The sequence below is a fragment of the Colletes latitarsis genome, chromosome 5 (genome assembly GCF_051014445.1).
Source record: "Colletes latitarsis isolate SP2378_abdomen chromosome 5, iyColLati1, whole genome shotgun sequence".
Lineage (NCBI taxonomy): Eukaryota > Metazoa > Arthropoda > Insecta > Hymenoptera > Colletidae > Colletes > Colletes latitarsis.
The window spans coordinates 23,298,115-23,324,521 of NC_135138.1; the positions used below are offsets into that span (position 1 = coordinate 23,298,115).

General features: G+C 30.8%; 1 protein-coding gene across 2 annotated transcripts in view; it reads left to right on the plus strand.

Moving 5' to 3' along the window:
* The window catches only part of LOC143342150 (PTB domain-containing engulfment adapter protein 1), a 195,460-nt gene that overhangs the window by 134,737 nt on the left and 34,316 nt on the right, over positions 1 to 26,407 (plus strand). For both annotated transcript variants that reach the window (XM_076765728.1, XM_076765727.1), the window contains exons 2-3: positions 16,985 to 17,088; positions 17,981 to 18,048. In XM_076765728.1, the coding sequence (XP_076621843.1) occupies positions 17,019 to 17,088; positions 17,981 to 18,048 (138 nt within the window). In that variant the 5' untranslated portion in view covers positions 16,985 to 17,018. The remainder of the gene's footprint in view (positions 1 to 16,984; positions 17,089 to 17,980; positions 18,049 to 26,407) is intronic.

Here is a 26,407-nt window from a genome sequence, read left to right on the forward strand (position 1 = left end):
CTGCAATAGTGAATACATTTCAATGAAACTTTCTTCTGAAGTAGAGCTCATGGATACCTACAAAAAAGTATTAAACAACATTTCTGTAGGGCGTCAAACAAAATTATTAAAAATCAAAAACGAATTTTTAAGAAAAATCGACAAGGGGGCACGAGTGCCTAAATTTTTCGCGGTCAAAAAAAATTTCAAAGCGTTCTAAAAAAATTATTTTCAGTTGCGGGGGTCAATTACAATCGCTTTTGGTCAATACACGTACCCCCAAATTCCTACGCACTTTCGAGAAAAAAATTCAAGTAGGTGGACAAATTGCCGTTCTACAGGCGGAACTTTGAACGTTAATAACTTTTTAACGAAACCTCAATTAACAAATTGCTATTCTTGATTTTCGTCTTATTTTGGCCTCTAGGATCGCCCAAAGCACAGATAAAAATTTACCCGGACATACTTTTGCTCGAAATGAACGAACACAGATAGATAATGATTATTCGAACTATCTAGATAAAAACAGCTTTATTTAAATACTTATCTAAATAAAATTTTATTCAAGATTATTTGAATAGTGTTTAATAGAGTGGAACGAAATATGGGGACAGAATTTTTGTGTATAATTCATAACTTAATAGTGGGCAAAAGTTGCCTTTTATAATGGTATTTAAGCTATCACAATCTAAACTTGATGAACAAATTTTTTGGTGTGCCGCAAGTCATTCAAACATTATTATTATAATTGATAACTAATTGAAACATTAAACAAGAAGGATTTTAAAAACTGATTGCATTAAACTGTTTCTTCATTTCAAAAGCAGATATCAGTTTTTAAGATTCGATTTTAACTATTATAAATCCGTGCCTCCATAGACAGCAGATGAACTTTTACGATCCTTTCTATCATTTGGGCAGGACAAGCTCCTTACATTAATTCCGTTTTGCAAGGAAACATGAAGGATTATTTTTAACCTTAAGACTATACAAAAATTTATACATAAAACATGTTGAAAGATGTGTTTAAAAGAGGAAGAAATTAAATTTCAATATTCCTGCAGACATCTAAAAAATTAAAGCAAATTTTATTAACTATCAAAAAACAGTCACACAATTTTGATGTTTTCAAAGTCACCCAAAAAACTACAGGGTTATTTTTATTAGTTGTATATCTGATAAATGAATGTAGTGTGAAGTAGGCTTAATGTTCTATCGCCTTGCGAGAGTTGTGTGAAACAGAGAATTATGTTATCAATATATTAAATATATATATTTCATTATTATCTAAAACAACATTGGATACTTTATAACAATAATATGGATCCCCCCTCACATTGGTATAATGAGAAACGAAAAAACGGACCAAGCAGCCAAAGAAATAGCTAACTCAATAACCCCCGACCACTACGACTCCAGTCTATCCTTGGAAACCACGCTCTCCATCCTAAAGGATAAAATAAAAGACAGTTGGAATGAAGAATAGAATTCTACAGTCAAACCCCGTATCAAATCCATCCCCTGCTCCCTATCCAGATTAGATCAAGTGAAAATTTCTCGAATCATAATAGGCCACACTAAATTGACCCACCAACACCTCCTGAACAAAAAAGACCCCCCAACATGCGAACTGTGCAACGATCACCTTACAGCAGATCACGTCATCAGCCACTGCAGGAAATACGCCGCAAACAGACTGCGATTCAACATTAAACCATCCCTAAAGGACAACCTGAAGGATGACAAATCTATCCAAAACTTGCTGAAGTGCCTCAAAGAGACCAAACTGTACAACAAGCTGTAAACTTCTCCTGAGTCGCTAATAACCCATGGACGGTTGATGCGACTATAAATAAATAAATAAAAAAAACATTGGATTACATATAATTGACCTCAATGAACAGTTTAGAGAAAATAAAAGACCAAAGAGGAAGAAAAAAGGAAGAATAAATTAAAGCTACGATTCCTAGTTGTATAATAATAAATTCCCCTGAAAACGGAAGACGGTTTCTCCTCCTCATTTACATTAAATGCTCAAAAAAATCAGCAGAAAAAGAATAGTGCAGTATCGAAAAATAATTATCAAAGTACATACTAGCAGTGACCCACCAAAAGAGAAGAAGCAAAAGAAAGGAAATGAAACTCCTTATATTAATTCCATTTTACAAAGAAGCTTGGAGGATTATTTTTGATTTTAAGATTGCAAAAAAATTGACACACAAAGCATTTTAAAGGAGCAAAAAATTAAAACTTCAATGTTCTTGCGACACCTGAACAATTGTTTTGACAGAAACTAGCTTTTGCAGACCTAATCTAAAAGAATGAAGATAAATTTTGTCACTATTAGAAAACAGTCAAACAATTTTGATGTTTTCAAAGTCGCTCAAAAAACATCGAATGAACAATTTTTAAAAATAATAAGCAATATCAATGAAACTCGAATAAACAGTTCAGAGAAAATAAAAGACCAAACAGGAAGAAGAAAATGCAGAATAAATGAAAGCAACGATTCCTAGTTATAATAAATTCCCCTGAATACGGAAGACAGTTTCTCCTCTTCATTTACATTAAATGCCCAAAAACATTTGCAGGAAAAGAATAGTGAAAATTACAAAAAAATTGACACACGAAACATTTTAAAAGAGCAAAAAATTAAAACTTCAATATTCTCGCGACACCTGAAAAATTGTTTTAACTGGAACTAGCTTTTGCCGACCTAATCTAAAAGAATGAAGATAAATTTTGTCACTATTAGAAAACAGTCAAACAATTTTGATGCTTTCAAAGTCGCTCAAAAAACATCGAATGAACAATTTTTAAAAATAATAAGCAATTTCAATGAAACTCGAATGACCAGTTCAGAGAAAATAAAAGACCAAAGAGGAAGAAAAAAAGGAAGAATAAACTAAAACTACGATTCCTAGTTGTAATAAATTTTCCTAAATACGGAAGACAGTTTCTCCTCCTCATTTATATTAAATGCACACAAAAATCAGCAGAAAAAGAATAGTGAAAATTACAAAAAATTAACATACGAACCATTTTAAAGGAGCAAAAAATTAAAACTTCAATGTTCTGCACCTGCACCTGAAAAATTGTTTTGACAGAAACTAGCTTTTGCAGACCTAATCTAGAAGAATGAAGACAAATTTTGTTCACTATTAGAAAACAGTCAAACAATTTTGATGTTTTCAAAGTCGCTCAAAAAGCATCGAATGAACAATTTTTAAAAATAATAAGCAATTTCAATGAAACTCGAATAAACAGTTCAGAGAAAATAAAAGACCAAAGAGGAAGAAAAAAAGGAAGAATAAATTAAAACTACGATTCCTAGTTGTAATAAGTTCGACTCTTTGAATACGGAAAACAGAGTCTTCTCCTCATTTACATTAAATGCCCCAAAAAATCAGCAGAAAAAGAATAGTGACAATTACAAAAGAAATTGACACACAAAGCATTTTAAGGGAGCAAAAAATTAAAACTTCAATATTCTTGCGACACCTGAAAAATTGTTTTGACAGGAACTAGCTTTTGCCGACCTAATCTAAAAGAATGAAGATAAATTTTGTTCACTATTAGAAAACAGTCAAATAAATTTGATGTTTACAAAGTCGCTCAAAAAACATCGAATGAACAATTTTTAAAAATAATAAGCAATTTCAATGAAACTCGAATGAACAGTTCAGAGAAAATAAAAGACCAAAGAGGAAGAAAAAAAGGAAGAATAAATTAAAGCTACGATTCCTAGTTATAATAAGTACGACTCCCTGAATACGGAGGACGGTTCCTCCTTATTTACATTTAATGCCCAAAAAAATCAGCAGAAAAAGAATAGTGAAAATTACAAAAAAATTGACACACGAAACATTTTAAAGGAGCAAAAAATTAAAACTTCAATATTCTTGCGACACCTGAAAAATTGTTTTGACAGAAACTAGCTTTTGCAGACCTAATTTAGAAGAATGAAGACAAATTTTGTTCACTATTAGAAAACAGTCAAACAATTTTGATGTTTTCAAAGTCGCTCAAAAAACATCGAATGAACAATTTTTAAAAATAATAAGCAATTTCAATGAAACTCGAATGACCAGTTCAGAGAAAATAAAAGACCAAAGAGGAAGAAAAAATGGAAGAATAAACTAAAGCTACGATTCCTAGTTGTATTAAATTCCCCTGAATACGGAAGACAGTTTCTCCTCCTCATTTATATTAAATGCACACAAAAATCAGCAGAAAAAGAATAGTGAAAATTACAAAAAAATTGACACACAAAGCATTTTAAGGGAGCAAAAAATTAAAACTTCAATATTCTTGCGACATCTGAAAAATTGTTTTGACAGAAACTAGCTTTTGCAGACCTAATCTAAAAGAATGAAGATAAATTTTGTCACTATTAGAAAACAGTCAAACAATTTTGATGTTTTCAAAGTCGCTCAAAAAACATCGAATGAACAATTTTTAAAAATAATAAGCAATATCAATGAAACTCGAATAAACAGTTCAGAGAAAATAAAAGACCAAACAGGAAGAAGAAAAGGCAGAATAAATGAAAGCAACGATTCCTAGTTATAATAAATTCCCCTGAATACGGAAGACAGTTTCTCCTCTTCATTTACATTAAATGCCCAAAAACATTTGCAGGAAAAGAATAGTGAAAATTACAAAAAAATTAACACACGAAACATTTTTAAAGAGCAAAAAATTAAAACTTCAATATTCTCGCGACACCTGAAAAATTGTTTTGACAGGAATTAGCTTTTGCCGACCTAATCTAAAAGAATGAAGATAAATTTTGTCACTATTAGAAAACAGTCAAACAATTTTGATGTTTTCAAAGTCGCTCAAAAAACATCGAATGAACAATTTTTAAAAATAATAAGCAATTTCAATGAAACTCGAATGACCAGTTCAGAGAAAATAAAAGACCAAAGAGGAAGAAAAAAAGGAAGAATAAATTAAAGCTACGATTCCTAGTTGTAATAAATTTTCCTAAATACGGAAGACAGTTTCTCCTCCTCATTTACATTAAATGCCCCAAAAAATCAGCAGAAAAAGAATAGAAAAAATTACAAAAAAATTACACACAAAGCATTTTAAGGGAGCAAAAAATTAAAACTTCAATATTCTTGCGATACCTGAAAAATTGTTTTGACAGAAACTAGCTTTTGCCGACCTAATCTAACAGAGTGAAAGTGAATTTTGTTCGCTATTAGAAAACAGTCGCAGAATTGTGATTTTTTCGTTTCACCTTAGAGTTGAACTCTACTGCGACACTGGGTTATCTTACGTGCAAGGTATACACCGAGTCACGGAAAGGCACAGAACGGGCTTTGGTCCGACCTCTTTGTGGCTACGTGGGTGGAATAGGAAGTCGTGCATTAAATCCGAACCTCCACCTTTCAGCGCTTAAACGTTTCTCAAATGGAATGTACAGGAGATACCGGCTTGCACCAGCACGCTCCGCGCACAAAAGCCAGATCGTGATTGCGCTCATTTTTCAGTTAACACTCGTGGAATTCTCGGCTTCTTTCTTGTTGGCCTGCTTCTGCAAGCGCCATTTCGACACGAACCGTTTGATCGAAAGCGCACCGCGCAGAACGTAATCGACTATTCGACGAAATACAGAGTCAGCAGCCGTTGAAAGTTTTTTTTAGGCATGAAATGTTAACGACTTTGTTCAGAGCAGAAGGTAATTGTCGTTCACTCCTAATTTTCAGGATATAGTTATTAAAGCAGTTAGAGTTCGAAATCATATGTCTGCAAATATGTCGATGAAGCGATTATGTCCTCATATATGAAGGTCGCCTCGAAAGAAATGCACAAACGCGATAGAGACTTTATTTAATTTCAAAAATGTCTATATAGTCTTTCAATGTAATTTCCTTGATATTTTTTGACTGATTACCAGCGTTTAAAAAGGTTTTAAATACCAGTTAATTTTATTTTGGAATCAAGTGAGTATTCTAGAACCTTCAAAAAATCGATTTATTTTAAATTTCATTTCCTGAAAGTAAGTAAGTCGAAGTTGCAACATCAATTTCATGTTGTATAAATGGTGACATAACAAATACCTGATGAGTTGCTCAAAAACGACGAAGTTAAGAACCGACTAAGAAAATTAAGAAACGACTAAGAAGTTAAAATCTTACTGAAGTGAAACAAATTCGAAGAAAAAATACACCACGAAGAAAAAGTAGACAATTATAATCACACTTTGATACATTGATGTATTTTCTTCGTTAAATACGATTATCAAATAATTGGAAGCATAATCAGATACAAACATAAGTGATTTACAATGTATAAAAAAAACTGAAAGAACTCGTATTCATAAAGTCTTTAAACGAAATTAATTACTTTTATAATTAATAAAGCACATCTTTACAGTAGATAGTTGAAGATATTATTTACATTTTTTAATTTGTATTAAAAAATTTTGTAATATAAATTGTTTCTGTATCTCTTATAACGTATTCAATAAATAGTAATTAATTTTATTAGGTTTATTTAAAAAATTATTCTTCTATTTACATGTTATACAGGGTGTTCGGTCACCACTGGGAAAAATTTTAATGGGAGATTCTAGAGGCCAAAATAAAACGAAAATCAAGAATACTAATTTATTAATGGAGGTTACGTTAAAAAGTTATTAATGTTTAAAGTTCCGCCCGTACTGAATTTTTTTTCTAAAAAGTGGGTAGAATTTCGGGGATAGATCTATTCACCAAAAATTATTGTAATTGATCCCCGCAACCAAAAATAATTTTTCCAGAACGATTTGAAATTTTTTAATTTTGTCGAAAAATTTCACACCTTGAATTTTTTTTCTCGAAAGTGGGTGGGATTTCAAGGGTATGTCTAATGACCAAAAATGATTATAATTGACCCCTGTAGCAAAAAATAATTTCTGTATAATGATTTGAAATTTTTTAATTTCGTCGAAAAATTTGTCCACTTACTCAATCTTTTTCTCGAAAATGGTTAGGATTTCGGGGGTATGTCTATTCACCAAAAATGATTGTACTTGACCCCTGTAATCGAAAATAATTTTTTTAGAATGATTTGAAACTTTTCAATTTAATTTTTTAATAACTTTTTAATGAAGCCTCAATCAAGAAATTGATTTTCTTGATTTTCGTCTTATTTTGGCCTCTAGAATCTCCCATTAAAGTTTTTCCCGGGTATGACTGAACAACACCCTATATACTGTCGTATATACTAAAATCGTGTAATATATTAATATTATATGTGACGTAGAAATTATGATGTTTTGAACACTATTCAAATATTTTTCTAACGCTCGAGATATTTAAATGTAAATCGGATATGTAAATTATATGATTTCGTCATCTATAATAAATGTGTGTGAAGGCATGAATCTGAAAGAAAATAAACTAACATATTTCATATATAAGATGTTAAGTTCATGCATAATGTTTGAGTACACTTGTTGCTATTTTATTAATAAAATTTCAAAAAGGTAATTAGAATAGAAAACTAAAAATATGTTATTGCCTACGTTTTATTTCATATATTAATGTAGATAGGTATAATATCATTATAAACATGATATTTTCTATATTAATATTAAGTAAACTTCTCTTCTGTTTTTTTCAACAAAGTTTTGTAAAAGACCAGAAAAAATGATGAAGTATTCGTGTCTGTTAATTTTAAGGGGCCCTCCTACTTTGTGGGATTAAAAAAATCGAATTTCTTTTTTTGCGTTTTCTTTTAGTATGTAGTCTCGAGAATATATCTACCGAATATTAAATTAAAATTCGGAAAACTAACGAAGTTAAAGCCTACTGAAATTACCACGCGCAGGTATAACAACTGAACGTAAAACTTTAAAGCTGTTTTTCTCGAAAATACATTTTTCGACACTGAGTAGACAATAACATGAAAACTATTCAATATATCAACATCAAATTTATGCAGTATATTTAAAACTGGTCTCTCTATCGCATGAACTAAGATAACTGCGACATATGCAATAATTTTTCTTTTATTAACAAAAAAGTAACCGAATATATGAAAATATTCAGTACCTTTTCGTAAAATAACTACCATTGTGCCATTTTTCGTTTTTTTGAAAAGATCTTCGTTCATGCTATAACCAAACTTATCTATATTAAGCATATCTTTGGTTTTTGGATTTTAGATAACTAGTTCGCAAAATATTACCTACGCAGTCGGGCGCTGTACATAAAAACTGTTGCTCGTTGATCAACAAAAACTGCGTAATTAACAGATATTATGCGTTGCAAAAATTTGTAAATATAATTAAATATATAATAAGTGTATCCACAAAACCCGGAATTAGTTATTCTTTAATAGCCCGCAAAAAAAAAATCACAAACATCTTTTTTTCTTGCCTACAAATGGCCTCTTAAGGGAGTATTGCTGTCTAGGCTGTCATTTCTTCGGCCTTTTTTTGTGATTTTTTTTTTAACGACAGGTAGCTTGTTTTGTAGTGACATTTTGCAGATATATTTATTTGTCTTATAGGTATGTACAGTATTTTTTTCATCAAAAAATATTAAAAATTACGAGAGTTATAGCTTCTTGTTTAAAAAAACGCATTTAAACTTGCTTACGTGATATTTCAAGATCTAGCAAACCGATGGACTTCAAATTTGGAGAGAATATTCAGCAGACACGCCTTTATCGCTGGAACTAGAGATTTTAAAAAATATTGAGTTTTACTATTTTTTTTGATACGCTAAAGACAAAAGAACGATTAACAAATAGAAATTCGAAACTTGAAGCGTTGCCATTTCTTCATTTATCAGGATTTTAACTTCTCCCTAGTTCCTGCTATAACTACAACCTTCCTTATGAAGATACTTTAACCCCCTCTGTTTCAAATTATCTGGAATCCTGGAAGCCATTGGAGCACCTTTTCCAAAAGAGCCATTAAATAAGAAGTTATAATTCCCACGATTTTTAATATTTTTCCATGAAAAAAATATTGTACACGCTTATAAGATGAATAAATATATCTACAAAGTCTCAGTACAAAACAGCCTATCTATCATTAAAAAAAAAATCACAAAAAAGGCCGTGAAATTGACAGTCTAGACAGTAATACCTCTTTAAATGCCTGGGTGCGACAGTAATCGGCATCGATCCGTTTTTAGTATTCCCATGGAACGATTAGAAACGAACGATTTTTACGGAACTATTAGGAGAACGGTCAGGAACGAACATTGGCTATTTGTGGCTCATTGTTCCTCGAGTAGATTGGCAAACCGCGTAAAACCGGCTTAAAGTGCGGACGATTGTTCGCCGTTCGAGAAGTCAGCCTTGGACGCGAAGGCTAAATCCTTTCGCGTTTCATCATCTCGCGCATGACACTATTCACACTTAGCGCGACCGTTGTATATTCAATTAGATCAAGCGTGCATTGACGCGATGCAAAACAGCGGACCTGGATCGCCGTGTCACGCGTGGGGTTGTTTCGAAGTTTCGAGCAGGATGAAAAATGAAAATACATTCGACACACGAGATCAAAGTGCTCGAACAAAAAATAACAAACGTTTTGGGCGAATATCAGGAAGTTCTTTAAAAACCCATAAACTAACAAACATTTATTTAGTTAAAACATACGAAAACATTCATTAACACTAGGTTTACGGTACGCGTCAATTTGACGCATTCAGATTCTAAACTTAACGTTATAGGACTCATAAATATTATTTGTTAGCAATTTATGTTGAATTGAATTGATGTAATGATATGGATGTATACTCTAATTAAAAGAAAAACTACATTTTAATGCAACTGTCAACGTAGCGAATTAGAATAAAAATATGCGCAACGAGTGTCCGTAAAACCTAGTGTTAAGTTAAAATAAAGCTTATACATCGAGTACAGTAATTTTGTTGAGCTCATACTCCAAAGTGTTCATTCGCAAAAGAGAAATAATTCAATTTTTAAAAGGAATAGACATTCTAAACCTTATTTAACATGTCGTGCTTAATGACTTCCTATGAATCTTAAAGTATTATTACAGATAAATCCATTATGTATTCCACGTACTATGTAGTATGAAATGGAACATGCAAACGTGATCGCTAATCCAACAAAAGGGGCATGCGACGTGAAATAAATTAATTCAAAAATAAGGTTTGAGAAGTTCTCTTACTTACGCAATTAATTTATCCCGAAGCTTTCCCCGTGTAGATTCAATAAATTGAATTATCTAAATATTATGATACTATTAGGTAGTCCCATAAGTTTGTGCCGTTCGATACTCTGAAATTGACGAAGATAAAATTTGTAATTTAATAGAAAACAAAATTTGTCAGTTCTGAAGATTTCTGAAATTTTGAACATACTAACATCAACAATTCATAGAAATTTGAAACAAATAGATATTGTGTCAAAGCTCAAAGTTTGGATTCCACACTGACTTGTGGAATTTTCTTGATCGTGCTCGAGCCTAATTGCATGAATATTATTGTTAGCATATTATAAAATCGAACCTTATAAGAAGTAAAATACAACAATTTACAGGCCTATTAGTGGGTAAACAATTTAAAAATGTCAACGTTTTAATGAAAAGCGTTGAACTACATTTTAATAAAAAAATCAAAGTTCTCTGGCGACGATACAATGGCTTTGCCAAAAGAAGGGAACGGAGTTGTTAAACGAGAAGAAGTTTACTGTTTTTCATAAAATTCCATTATATGTTTAAAATATTGCTTTAAGTTGTAGTACAAAACACGGTAGGAACATATAGGACGACTTAATACACTGAGGGTCAATAAACTGCGGCTCTTAATCTGAGTCTAGTTATTTAAATACTAATATTACCTATGACGCATTTAGATTTCATTGCATAATTCATCAGCAGGTGTTACGTGTTGGAATAACTTTTAACGATATACGTAAAGTGACGGCTTCAACAGTAAAAGGACTAAAACCATCTAGAGTTTAATACGTAGACTGCTATGGCGATCATTTATTATACACCAGTGCTTCAAGTTTAAAACTTTAAATATTTGCAATGAACGTACTCTAATTGCGAATACTTATAAATTTGTAAATAATCGTAATGTCATTAGAAACTCATAATATACAGGATGTTCGGCCACCCACGGGAAAAATTTCAGTGGGAGATTCTAGAGGTCAAAATAAGACGAAAATCAAGAATATCAATTGCTTCATTAAAAAGTTATTAAAAAATTTCAAATCATTCTGAAAAAATTATTTTTGGTTGCAGAGGTCAATTATAATCATTTTTGGACAATAGACATACATTCGAAATCCGAACCATTTTCGAGAAAAAAATTCCTTACCGAAAATCTAATCTGAGGCCAGAAATACTACTCTGAAATTTCATGCGTATCTTTAAAACATCATAACTTTTGAACGGTTTGGAGGATTTTAATGTTGCAAATGGCAAACAACGCGTATTATGGTAAAAAAATATGTAGGAATTCTAACAATATTGAAAAAGTTGTTCCTTGTCCCCGTTAAGTGAGAAAAACCACATAACAATGGTCCAATTTTCAAACAGCCATAACTCCTGCAATAGTGAATATATTTCAATGAAACTTTTTTCTGGAGTGGAGCTCATGGGTTCGTACAAAAAAGTATAAACTTTTCGATAGGGCGTTAAACAAAATTACTAAAAATGAGAAACTATTTTTTAAGAAAAATCGACAGGGGTGCCTAAATTTTTCGGCGAAAAAAAAAATTTCGAATTGTTCTGAAAAAATGATTTTCGATTACAGGGGTCAATTATAATCATTTTTGGTGAATAGACATACCTTCGAAATTCGAACCATTTTCGAGAAAAAAATTCCTTACCGAAAATATAATTTCAGACCAGAAATGTCACTTGAAAATTTCTTGCATATCTTTAAAACGTCATAACTTTTGAACGGTTTGGAGGATTTTAATATTTCAAACGGAAAACAACGCGTATTTTGGTGAAAAATATGTAGGAATTCTAATAATATTGAAAAAGTTGTTCCTTGTCCCCGTTAAACAAGAAAAACCCCCTAAAACTGGACCAATTTTCAAACGGCCATAACTGCTACAAGAGTAAAGGTATCTAATTGAAACTTTTTTCTGAAGTAGAGCTTATGGGTACCTATAAAAAAGTATTAGACAACTTTTCTGTAGAGCATCAAACAAATTTATTAAAAATTAAAAAACAATTTTTAAGAAAAATCGACAAGGGTAGGTGCTTAAATTTTTTGATGAAAAAAAAAATTTCAAATCGTTCTGGAAAAATTATTTTCTGTTACAGGGGTCAATTACAATCATTTTTGGTGAATAGACATGCCCTCGAAATCCTGTGCATTTGCGAGAAAAAAATTCAGTACGGGCGGAACTTTAAACGTTAATAACTTTTTAACGGAGTCTCCATCAACAAATTGGTATTCTTGATTTTCGTCCTATTTTGGCCTCTAGAATCTCCCAGTAAAATTTTTCCTAGGGTTTTTACCGAACACCCTGTACAGAGTGTCCCAGCTAAAGTGTGACAGTCGCGATATTTCAATAACTATTGATGATACGAAAAAATTGTTTATATGAAAATTGCAGGATAATATAGGATTTTTATTTTGGCGTAAACGAAAATTTTGTTTATGTTATTAATTTAAAAGATACGATGGTGAAGTTTCGTTTTTTAAATGGAACTATATATTTTTTTTGGATCATGCGATAGTGTTTTTTAAGACGAATTCATTAACCTGCAATTTATTTACCCGATTTTTGTTAGTTTTTAAGATATAACGCTTGGAAGTTTACTGATTTTCGGCGGAGACGTCTCAGCTTGAGTGGCAAGTCATAAATGCGGTCCTACGATCCTAAGACGAAACATTGAGCTTCTTATTAGTTTAGTCATTTAACATAGTAGAAGAAATACTACACCGTGAAGTGAAATAATTATATTCTTTCAAACACTATTATTGATACGTACATGACAGACTAAAAACAAATTTTCTGCAATTATTAATGCGTATAAAGCAAATGTTAACAATTAAAAAATGGATATTTGTATCAAGGATAGTGCAATACTGAACCTAGCTAGTAATGCAATAATACTAAAATCTTAGTAAATTCTCCCCCCTCCAAATGTGTTGTTCATGTCGATCCGCGAGAGTTGTAAGAAAGAACGTTTATCGCAAGTAACAATGAAAAATAATTCTCCGAACGAACGACGAGCGCGACAGAATACTATTGTCGAGATTATTCTTTATCTGTGCTCATTGGATTGCACAATGGCGACAAAGTGTGGAAAAATAGGCGCGCTGAAACGCTTCCCATGGGTCGCGAATGGTGAAAAGTTGTTTCGTTCACGGTTACGCAATATGTTGCGTTTTCTCTCTTAATAGGTGAAACCATTCTTTATTTCTCTTTCCTTCCACGCGGCTAATAAATCTAGCCGCGATCGGCACTCGCTTTTGAACTTGGCGGAAAAGGATGACGCAGAGCCACGGAATGCGCGAAACGCTCTCGCGTACTGAAATCGTTTCCATTTCGAGCGAGGAAAAGGGGACGGAATGGACGCGCTTATTATGTGCGCAGCTTAGTTTGCATCTCGGGACCGCCTTCTCGCGAACGGGAACGCTGTTTCTCTATCGCGTGCCACCAGAGATACGGCACAAGAGTGGAACACAGTTCAGGAAAGTGATTTCGTCGAAAGCACGGAGGCTTGGCATAGTTTCTTCAGAGTGAAAGAAAATTCGATACACTCGTGAATTCCTTTACGCGAGGTTATTATATTAATTTATTTCGAAGATGTAATCAAATATTTTATTACAATATTAAAACAAAATTTATTTAGTAACGGAAAAAGTTCGTGCGGTTTTCTATCGTGTCTAATCAACGAAAATGCAAATTTATTTGCATTTAAATATATAAATCTTCTTAGAAACGATATCTAATTTTGTCGTTATTTTAATATCGAGACAATTTTTATGAATAAAAATAGAGAATTTTTAGTTTTAAGAGCACGAGATTTTGATATTATCGAAATATAAAAATTGGAATGTGTAGGCACATCTTTGCTTGTTCAATACGAGAATTTAACAAAGAATTACGGACAACATCTGTTGTGGTCAAATCTGCAGTATTTTGACCAGATTAAAGCCATTTTTTTACATCATTGATATCCAGTTCCAACCATATAACAACTACCTTTCAAATTCAACTTTTTATATAATTTTATTACATCCTCGTTTTCTTTCTGTAATTCCGTTTGAAACATTCAATTACTTTTTGATTCAGTAATAAAGGAATCTTTTCGTTGAAAATGTCACATAAAATGCGAGCAAGTATTATCCGGCAATAAGCTTGTATTATTAAAAAAAATAAAACAAATAAAACCTAATTTAATTTTAATATTACTCTTTCTTTTACCAAAGAATAAAAAACTACCTTCACAGGAACATAAACCAATAACCACAAGTTTTGTGCAAATCATTATTTATTGCTAAAAATATAAGAGAATATTAAAAAATAAATATTTCAGTAGAAATTTAAGAAATTTAACTAATTAAAAAAGGGAAGAACTGTTCTTTTCAGAAAGATATTAATACAAAGAACTAAACAAATTAATTCCTAAGCTTGTATGTTAAAAAAAATACAACAAATAAAGCCTAATTTAATTTTAATATTACTCTTTCTTTTACCAAAAAATAAGAAACTACCTTCACAGGAGCATAAACCAATAACCACAAGTTTTGTACAAATCAATATTTATTGCTGAGAATATAAGAAAATATTAAAAAATAAATATAGTTATTTTTATGATGGTTAAAAGTAACGTAACAGTTTTTCTTCTATAACCATATTGTAGCATTTGATGTTTTTCAATTTTTGGTAAAAATATAATTTCGAACTATTCAGCAAATGTTTCCTTATTGACCCAAGCATATTGTTGATTTTTATGTATAAATGACAGTACTTTCATATTCACATTCTTAAAATATTGTGAGTGTTTACTTTTTTCTATTATTTACACCGAAAGTCGATGACACCCAGTTACATTAGAACAAAAAACTACCGTGACGCAATCTTTGCTAATGGTAACGCCGGAGCCGACTTTTCACGAGAAGAAATCAGTATCTTCTATGATAATGCTTTCCAAAGTATGTAAATTTTACAATGAATATCCGTTTTCAATTAAAAATTTATTGAAGATTATTTGGAAAGTTTCAGCAGCATCTCTGTCTACTGAAAGTTTCTCACCTGAGATATCCAATGCTCGAATACCGTGCCGTAATTTAAATTTCGCTAACCTACTTGTTGAAGCAGCTGCATAATTTTCTATCAATGTTGTACATTTTAGCAATTTTTGCCGCACCTTCACCATCGTCTATCTTATGAAGTATCGTGTTTGGTTTTTACAGATAGTAATACATGTTTTCTCTTTTGCGGTTGCAGGGGTCTATTACAATCATTTTTAGTGAATACACATATCCGCAAATTCCTACGCATTTTTGAAAAAAAAATTGCTCACCGAATATCTAATGTAAGACCAAACATGCACCCCCCTCCCCCCTGAAATTTTATGCGAATATTTAAAATGTCATAACTTCTGAACGGATTGGGGACTTTTAATGTTTCAAGCGGCAAACAACGCGTATTTTGGTGAAGAATATATAGAAATCTCAAAAATATTCGAAAAGTTGTTCCTTAACCCCGTAAAATGACAAAAACTCCATAAAATTGGTCCAATTTTCAAACGGCCATAACTCCTGCAATAGTAAAGGTATCTCATTGAAATTTTTTTCTGAAGCAGAGTCCATGGGTACCTATAGAAGAGTATTAGACAACTTTTCTGTACTGTGTCAACCAAATTTATTAAAAATGAAAAACTAATTTTTAAAAAAAATCGACAAGAATTAAGTGCCTAAATTTTTTCGGCAAAAAAAAAATTTCAAATCGCTCTGAAAAAAATTATTTTTGGTTGCAGGGGTTAATTATAATCATTTTTGGCGAATAGACCTATCCCCGAAATTCTACCCACTTTTTAGAAAAAATTCAGAAACGTGGACAAATTTCTCGACGAAAATGAAAAATTTCAAATCGTTCTGGAAAAATTATTTTTGATTACGGTGGTCAATTAGAATCATTTTTGCTGAATAGATATACTTCCGAAATCCTACGCACTTTTGAGAAAAAAAATTCTTTTCTAAAAATATAATGTGAGGTTAGAAATGTTGTCCCGAAATTGCATGAGTATGTCTGAAAAATCATAATTTCTGGACGGATTGAAGGATTTTGTTTCAAAAGGCAAACGACGCGTATTTTGACGAAGAATATGTAGAAATTCGAGGACTATTCATAAAGTTGTTCTTGAAACCCGTAAAATCAGAAAAACACCATAAAAATGATCCAATTTGCGAACGTCTATAAATGCTACAATAGTCAATTTGATTTCGTTGAAATTTAGTCTGGAAGTAGAGCCCATAGAGACTTACAAAAAAGTACTAAACAATATTTCCATACAGCGTCAAACGAATTTAATAAAAATCAAAAACTAATTTTGAAGAAAAATCGACAGGGTGTAGATGCCTAAATTTTAAAAGTTGTACAATGTTATCGATAAAAGTTACAAAATTGGGTCCTCTTGGTGACTTTTAAGGAGTATGATAGGCTATTTTATTTTGTGTCACCTTTGAATATTTTTCATTATATTTTTCTAAGAATATTGCTAATGGATTAGTGATGCTTTCCCGATGAAAATAAGTTTAAACTCGATCCTATGCAGGTTATTTTCAATTATTCGCTTTTCGAATCGTTTAAAGAAAAATAATAATTATGTAAAATTTTTCAAAAACATTTTGAATAACGTACAATTAAAAATAGACTAAATACGGTCGTATTTGATCTCATTTTCATTAAAAGAATTCTCATTGAGTGATCAAGTATTTCAGTAATGAACGTCGAAACGCGTCCTAGTAATTTTAAGTTGCATCCTAAGTTGTTTGGTATATATAATCAAGAATAAGTTATAAATAAATATGATTTTTTGTTTCAGGTGTCTGTGAACAACACAATCTCAGACCGACAACATGAGAAATTCAACGCTACTAAAGTGGACGCAGAATTCCGCGAACAGTAAAAATCAGACGAACAAGAATGGTGAGTCCTTGACATTCTAATAAGAAAACATAACCCTACTATTATTTGTCTGCAAGAAACTAATTTTAAGAATGGTTACTGCCCTACTTGCATCAGTAGAACTCCTATAAAAATTGCATTCAAGCTCACCATGTCAGTGTTTGCTATCTTCATCAAAAAGAACCTAACCTCTAAAAAAATGTCTCTTAACACAAACCTAGAAGCTGTAGCTATTAGTGTCGTACTTGCATCAGGTCGTATATCTATTTGTAATGTATACATTCCTAATAGTTATGTTTTATCGTTAAAAGAATTAGAAGACTTAATTAGTCAACTCCTGAAACCTTTTATACTATTAGGTGATCTAAATAGCCATCATTATACAGGGTATTCGGGCACCCATGGGAAAAATTTAAATGGGAGATTCTAGAGGCCAAAATAAGACGAAAATCAAGAATACCAATTTGTTGATGGAGGCTTCGTTAAAAAGTTATTAACGTTTAAAGTTCCGCCTGTACTGAATTTTTTTCTCGAAAATGCACAAGATTTCGGGGGTATGTCTATTCACCAAAAATGATTGTAATTGACCCCCACAACCGAAAATAATTTTTCCAGAACGATTTGAAATTTTTGAATTTAATTGTTAATAACTTTTTAACGAAGCCTCCATCAACAAATTGATATTCTTGATTTTCGTCTTATTTTAACCTCTTGAATCCCTCATTAAAATTTTTCCCAGAGGTGGCCGAACACCCTGTATATGTTATATATTGTGGTCGCTAATGACCTTGCTGTTTATGCAACCTTTATAAATAAATAAATAAATAATAAGAATGGTGAGTTGATTTTACTATGAGTTGCGCGTTAAACCGAGAGCTTACTAATCCATGACGTCGTTGAATTCTGTTTTCAGGAACGAGTAGAAACTGGATACACCCACCAGATGCGCTCCAGAAAGGCCACATCGCCTACTTAGTCAAGGTATAGTATACTTTCGTCGTTAGAAATTTGTTTGTGTTTACAGTAGCGAACAAAAATTTTGAACGACTACATTCTTGATATATTTTCACACTATATTATATATACTAAATAGCCAATAATTCGTAGTTTATAATTAAGCCGTTTATTTTGAAAGTAGCGTAAGTCCATTTTCCAAAAAAATCGAATTAGATACCTTAATAGTTACATTTTTACATGATCTTTTCATTCTGAAGCAACTTATTACGAATACATTTTTAATCATTAAGATTTTGGAACACGAAAATTTGCTAGTTAATATAGTGATGAAAAAGTTTATTTTGAAAGTGGCGTAAGTCCCATTGTGAAAGTTTCAAATGGATATGGAAAATATTATACAATAAAATTTTATGAGATCCCAGCTTTTTTATTTTGTTGCATAGTGTTATCAAAGTAGCAGTTGAAATATCAATGTGTAATGAATTTATTATAAACACGGAACAGCGCCTATCCACAGAAAGAAGCGCATTGTTCTCGCGCAGTCTGCGTTGAAAACCAGAGTGATGAACAGTATTGTTTCATTTGCCGAGTATTTTTACTTATTTCTACAGTTTTCTTAAATTCGAATTGCTTAATTTATACTTTTCTTTTAAAAAAATGAACTTTTCGTTTCAAATCAACGTATAATATAAGATAAATGTATACATATACTATACTTCTCACTAAACTCGTTATTACACTCCTTATATTACAAGCATCAATGTTTTTTACAGAATAATGACGATCGTGTAAAATAAATCCCTTTTTCCGTACAGAAAACTTTGTTAGAGTCATGAGAAAACCCCATGTGCCAAGTTTAATAATATAACTGTGGTCCGATAGTAATATAATATATAATTTATTCAGGTCTAATAAACCATACAGCGAAATTACAAAGGTAGCGAAGAAGAGATGTTTTATAAAACTGTTTCGATAGTAATACACAAGCACGGGAATTCCCCGCGACCGACTGGCCAGCTTTATTTGGGGGTTCCCCTACGGTCGACCAGTACTCCAACGTAAAGCGCCATCGTGTGGCCATAAGCGTGCCATAATAACTTATTCCACAAAATATTAACTTTTTCAGAAATTTGTATTACTTGTACTTTGTACAATTCATTGTTATCTTCTCAAATTCTATTTATAAACTAACTACGAATTATTGGCTATTTAGCATTTACAATATACAGTATTCCTCGACTTATTGTAATTTTATTCGCCACTCTTCCCCCACTCTGCTTCCTTAGACCCAATCGAGACCATATTTTTACGTAAAAGGTACCGTGTTACGAGTGAGACAAATTGAAAAACCGAGAAACCGTATGTAATGAACATTTATCAAAGTAAGAGATCTTTTATTTTCCATGATGTTGTCATGAAAATAATATTAGCAGACAAGAGGTTCTTATAATAAAAATGATTCCAAACACGACCATACTCGGACAAAGTACATACGTACTGATATTTTAATATAAATTTTCATTTTCTTCATTTTCTTACATTCGGATCCAACTTTTTGCTGTAGCTCTTTAACTATGCAGAATTGAAAAAAAAATGGTTTGAGGAAGTATTCAGTTTGATGAGAGCTATCACAATAACGAAATGCAACTTTCCATTCTACAAAATGAGAGGGGCCCCCTTTTCATCCTTCAGTTGCTCCTCGAAAACTGTGCTACGAACTGAAACATTTGGTTCTTTTGGACCATTTATTTAAGAAAACTAATGAAGTCAATATCTTTATTAAATTCTGAGAAAACAGCCTGTAACACTTTATTTGATGCACCCTGTATATTAATTAATTTTTAAATAAGAATGTTTTATTTTTTATAAGACATACAAGAAAATATTACATAATAATCGATAGAGACCGATTTATCAGGAAAATTTCATCTTTCTATATTTAATATGGTAAATTGTTATGGTAAATTGTTTCCGGTTACTGACATAATATGCAATAATATTTTTTATTTCCGAGAAAACATAACATACACCTGATTTCGTTTTTATTATATCGACTAGGAGAGTCGTTGAAAATACTTGAATCAAGGACGCGCCAACATTTGCTAACGTGGTTTGACTTTCTAACTTTTAGAACGCTCAAACGATTCTTTTTTCCCATGTAAAAACAAATGTTTCTGTAGAACAAGAAAACAATTCTACAGTTAATCCGTACGTGCGTATTATTGATAACTTTTAATATAAATTATTATAATAGTCAAGAAATAAACTAACAAGAAAAGTAAAATAATACTTATATAAATTAAAGAAAGTTTTCAACTGAGGTTGTAAACAAATAAGAGAATTCTTGTCTGTTACAATGATTATTGCATGTTTTCTAGATCATTGAACTTTATAAATATTAAAAAGAATTTGAAACTTAAAAGTCGAAATATTTATTTTTAATAAATAATATACTTGTATACACTGGTTCAACAATTATTCTTTTCTTTTAAATTTCAATTTACTTTTTCGAATAAACTCACTCATATTTAGGTCTAGGTTAGGTCACAGGGTGTTTGGCCACCCCCGGAAAAAATTTTAATGAGAGATACTACAGCACAAAATAAAACGAAAATCAAGAATATCAATTTCTTGACTAAAATTTCATTAAAAAGTTATTAAAAAATTTCAAATCGTTCTGAAAAAATTATTTTCAGTTGCGGGGCTCAATTACAATCATTTTTAGTCATTAGACATACCCTCAAAATCCTACCCACTTTTGAGAAAAAAATTCGAAAAGATGTAAATCTTTCCGACAAAATTAAAAAATTTCAAATCGTCCTGGAAAAATTATTTTCGGTTGCGGGGGTCAATTACAAAAATTTTTGGTGAATAGACCTACCCCCGGAGTCCTACCCACTTTTTAAAAAAAAATTCAATACGGGCGGAACTTTAAACATTAATATTGTAATTTTTTAACGAAGACTCCATCAACAAATTGGTATTCTTGATTTTCGTCTTATTTTGGTCTCTAGGATCTCCCATTAAAATTTTTCTGTATATTTTTGGGTTACCCCTGTACTTTTAGCGAGAAAACGTATTTCGTTTATAAATAAATTAAAAAGGAACGATTTATCAATATTCCCTTGATCTTAATGGAGTTCCAAACGCTTTTTCGTAAAGTGCACGCTCAGACTGAACGATATCTGCGCCATAACAAGTGAATTTAGCAATGCACCGAGGTCACAGTCTATTACTAAATCAGTCGAGTGTAAACAAAAATAAACGAATCCCAATCACGAGCCACACAGTTGATACATACATTCCTCCAGATGTTGACCTTCCAGGAAAGATCTGCTACTAATATTTCATATAATAAATTTTTATATTTGAAATTTTATAAATCAATTTTGCATTAATGCAACTTCACATTATTTACAATTTTCTTTTAGTAATCTACATTATGGAAATCTGTTTTTTAACATTACGATTGTGGAAAGGAATTCGAAGGCTTTGCTTAATAATTATTTTCGTTATATTTCTTCTTCCACCTAAGTCCCACAATTTTATATAATTTGAAGAAATTGAGATATTTATAGTGTTATGAAAAACAATTCTTTTAACTTCAAAATTTTGTTTGTATCTTGAAAATTCAAAGTTGCAAAGTACAAAATTTTTGTACTAATAAATAAAATATTCCAAAATTGTTTCTGGTAAATTCTTTGTGCTTTTTTATGTAATTTCATCATAAATTAACAATCATATATGTTAAAAATTGCATTATTTCACTGCTTCATTCTTAATAGGTTAGTAAATAATATTTTTCTGTGGATATAATAATTTATAATTAGTCTGCATATGTAATGGACGTATTTATAATATTTTGAGTCTTTATATTTACATTGACAAACATCAATTAGGAATTACTGATTTTAAACAAGAATTAACTATTTCAAAACTTAATGGTGCTTCAATTTAGAATTGACGTGAAAACGTACAATGAACTTGAACTTAACTGAAGGTAATTCTTTGATAAAGGTCAAGGTCATGATGAGCTCATATCGACAACCGTTCGATCTCCACACTGGTTGTGGAAAATTCTAGCTAATATTTCCAGGAAGTTACTGACTACCTGATTATTACGCTCGCTATTATTAAACCTTTCTGCATATCAATGGTTTACATCATACATATTGTATGCCTACATTTTGTTAAACTTATGTTTCTACATGCTAACAATAATTTAACTGATGCTTTATACTCTATAAATGTAATTCATATACTGTAAAAATTTGTTATAACGAATATTTTTACTTAATGTATGGATCAAATTTCATTATTCCGTCTATACAACAATTGTATTTCCACGCTAAAAAGCATACAATATTAATGTAGAAAATTTCTGATCGCATTATATTTGTCTTTTTGGTTTTGGACTGATATTTAATAAAAAATATTGCTAAGGCTGTCAATATGTATCGCGAAGCAAAATGACTTTCTATTTTAACGATTTAAATAACGGAATTATTCCTAAAGATAATGAAGAACTCATCAGTAAGATACCATGTGCATACTAAAATATAAAATAATAATTCAATATTTATATGTTTTCGTAATTTACAAATTAAACTTCTTTTTGTTCCTTTAAAAAAACATATATTATGAATTAAATACCTTAAACTATGATTGTATTAAATATGTAAGGTAATAATATAGTTTAATATTATTTATCCAATTTAAAAGTACCATTAAATCTTTAAACCTATTTTTCTCTGAAACACTCAAAGTAGACTTACAATATGTGTATTATAAGTCATCGATAGAATGATAAAAAAAAATATTACTATACAATAAACAGTTTGGTGTCATTATCTAGACAATTATAACAATTATATCATAAGAATATTAACTTTGTAAATAATTGAAAACATTCTATAATGAAAGTTTTACTAAATATTATTGCGTATCTCATATTTTAATTTTTAGCCTTCAATACTTAAGTTTAATTATTTTTATAAGTTAATAACTTTGTTTTATCGCATTTATTGGTTACTAGATTGGGGCTTTATTACTTTACTAAATTATACAAAGTTAATGTTCTTAAATTTTAATTATTACGATTGTTTATTGAATTAAAATATTACTGCCACATCTGTAAATATACATATTAATTTCTGGTAATTTCATGTACATGTTGTTAAGAGTTAATTGAAAGAAGTAACAATTCTGTGTTAAGAGTTAATGTAAATATAACAAAAACTTAGAAAACAGTAATATCCTTGAGGAGTATGGAGAATTGCATGATTTGCTTAAAAAGTTGCAAGGAAATGATTTTTATTATGTATGAAACCTGTGCAGTGTAAATTATAATATACAGGTTGTTTATAAATATCTGTTGTTTCGAATGGTTACTAAACAGTACATATTATAAGAACAACTTAAAACTTTTTTCGTCACTTTATATGGAAAATTTCATAACACAAAGAAACAATCGTCTCAGTTTTTCAAGATTATATTAAAGTGAGTTTGTATTTCTTAAACATAACAGAAAATTAACATGAATACGTTCTTTTTAACACATCGCTTCAGCACCATTTTAATAAAAAAAAAATAGTATATAAATATATTAATTGAAACATTTATGGTACACAAACTTATAAAAATGGAACGAACCTAAAAAAGTATGATAAATTGGGAATTCAAATAAAGAAAAGTATAAATATATAATATTTTGGTTACTTGTTTGAAAACACATTCTTCATTACTTAAAACGTGATCAAAAAATTTGGAGACGTGTTTTTTTATGTAAAGTATTGTTCTTACAATACTTTCTGGTAATTATTCCAAACAAATTCTATATACATATATAACCCCTACTCGGATTTAATTTCCGAAATATTTGCAAAGTTCAAAGTTATTACGATGAATTATGACTACACCTGCACGTCACATCAGTAACCAACCGGTTCTCTCTTCTTTTAGAAACATCAGTGATTCGCAATAGTTTAGTTTGTCAGTTCTTCAGCGAGGGACGAGATTGGAATGGGTTAATTATGGATGCACAAATCTAAACGGAAAGCTATTAAACGATATAGTATATTAAACAAGTAATAAAGCAACGAACAAAAACACGTGTACACGTAGCGCGGCCATATTGAACTCTCACTCGCACGCTACTCTCTCTACTGTCTTCTTACTTCTCTCATGCATGCGCACTTTGCGATCGTACAATTGCTTCTACTATTTAGTTTAGATCGAATATTTGATGATCGAAACAGAAGTCATGTAAATACGTTTCAACAACGAAACTGATTGAACTTTTGAATATTTGCAATAATTACGACAAATTAGTAGACTTCTCAATTGAACAGAATGTAAGATTTTCTTTGACTCTGCTCGTTTACAACATAATTGAGACCCTATTACGATTCTGCTAAATACATCTATATTTTGCAGATAATTTACTATAATTCGAACTGTAGAAAATGTAATACTAAAATGGTGTTTGATCGGTGGAAATTAATGTTTGAGTGTCGACACACATTTTATGTCAAAAATAGTAGCAAACCTCCATAAAAAAAAGGAGACATTTTTACAATAAAAATTAGATATTTCATCAGAAATAGTTGTCAATTAGGCATCTTTTTGTAGAGAGCTATTTACATTATGAGTTGAAAAACGTTTAATGCAGATAGACAGTGAAAACACAGTTATCGAAATAGATGAAGCAAAAATTGAAAAAAGAAAATTCAATACAGATCGACTAGTACAGAAACTAAAGCTCACATTGAAAACATAGATCAATTTATGTTTAAACGTACATTCGGTTTTGATAATCTTTTCAAAGCATTTTTTTAAATAATGGCAGAAATTTTTTCGATAAATGAACCAAAACTTAATTAAATATGATATTCAGTTAATTACACATTCCTGACCCAAAAAAATAAGGTTAGGTTAAGTTAAGTTAAGAACCTAACCAAACTTTAAATCTTTTGATATAAAATAATATTACCAAAACAATATTAGTTTTTATAAATTAGGTTAAGGTAGGATTATATTTTTCCACCTCGTGCGACAAAATTTTACAAATATCTCAGAAACTAAGGAAGTTGAAAACCACTGGTGTGTTTGTAGAAACAGTAGATAAGTGGCTGCTATGCAAATATGCAGTGTTAATTTAACATTCACATCATCATTTTTGAAGCATCAATACCGGTGAAAATTGGTCGGTAAAAAGAATAAGTAGGATAAATTTTCATTTATTTCAAATGTTTTCATTTGTGCTGCTGTTGAAATTTAACAGCGGTTGGTAACCGGTTAACTCCGTTTTTATATAAAAGCAAAGCTGAAATCGTGCATTCAATGATTATTTGTCGCATAGACAATTTAGTCCATATTTAGTTTTGGGCTGTATTTAATGAAAACCATGAAAAATTCTCCGATCGAAGCGGTACGTAGTTTGTTGTATGTATAATATGCCGCATGCAGCATTTGTATGCGTCCCGGAAATTGTCGCCGATAGCTGATGAATATCGATTACGCAACAAATGATCCCCGTGTATATTTTTTCACTTGTCAGAATTTAATAAGACACGTTGATGAAGTTACATATAATAGCACGTTCATGACACGTAGATGAAACCACTATCTTCTTAGATTTCCGCAATATAACAAATAAGTATAAGATAGTTTTGTTAAACAAAGATACTTTATTTATAAAAATATTCCACCAATTTGCATTTTAAAGTTCTTATACGTGATACTCATTAATTAGAATAGATAATACAATTACATTTCACAAGTTTCAATTACAAATGTTTCAATAACCATTGGGTATCTTGCGTTCACAATGCTATTTTTTGTATTCGTGAATACAGGGTGTTTGGCCACCCTTGGGAAAAATTTTAACGGATGATTCTAGAGACCAAAATAAGACGAAAAATATAATTATTAACGTTTAAAGTTCCGCCTGTACGAATGGCAATCTGCGAACAGTTGCATGCATACGATAGTGGTTCTCATTCAGCATGAGAAACTCTACTTACTGACGTATCGACAGCCTTACAGTTTTCTGAGTGAGAACCACTATCACGCGTACGCAGATGTTCGCAGATAGCTGTTCTACAGGCGGAACTTTAAACGTTAATAACTTTTTAACGAAGTCTTAATCAACAAATTGGCATTCTTGACTTTTGTCTTATTTTGGCCTCTAGAATCTCCCATTAAAATTTTTCCCAGAGGTAACCGAACACCCTATATAATGACTAGATCTACAAGTGTGCAAAGTTTTAATAAAACCAATGATCTGAAGACCTTGCCCTTTTATTGTTAGTAAAGAAATAACATTAATAACTGCAAAAGGTAAAATTTATATTTGTAAAATTTGAGAAAATATTTAAGCATT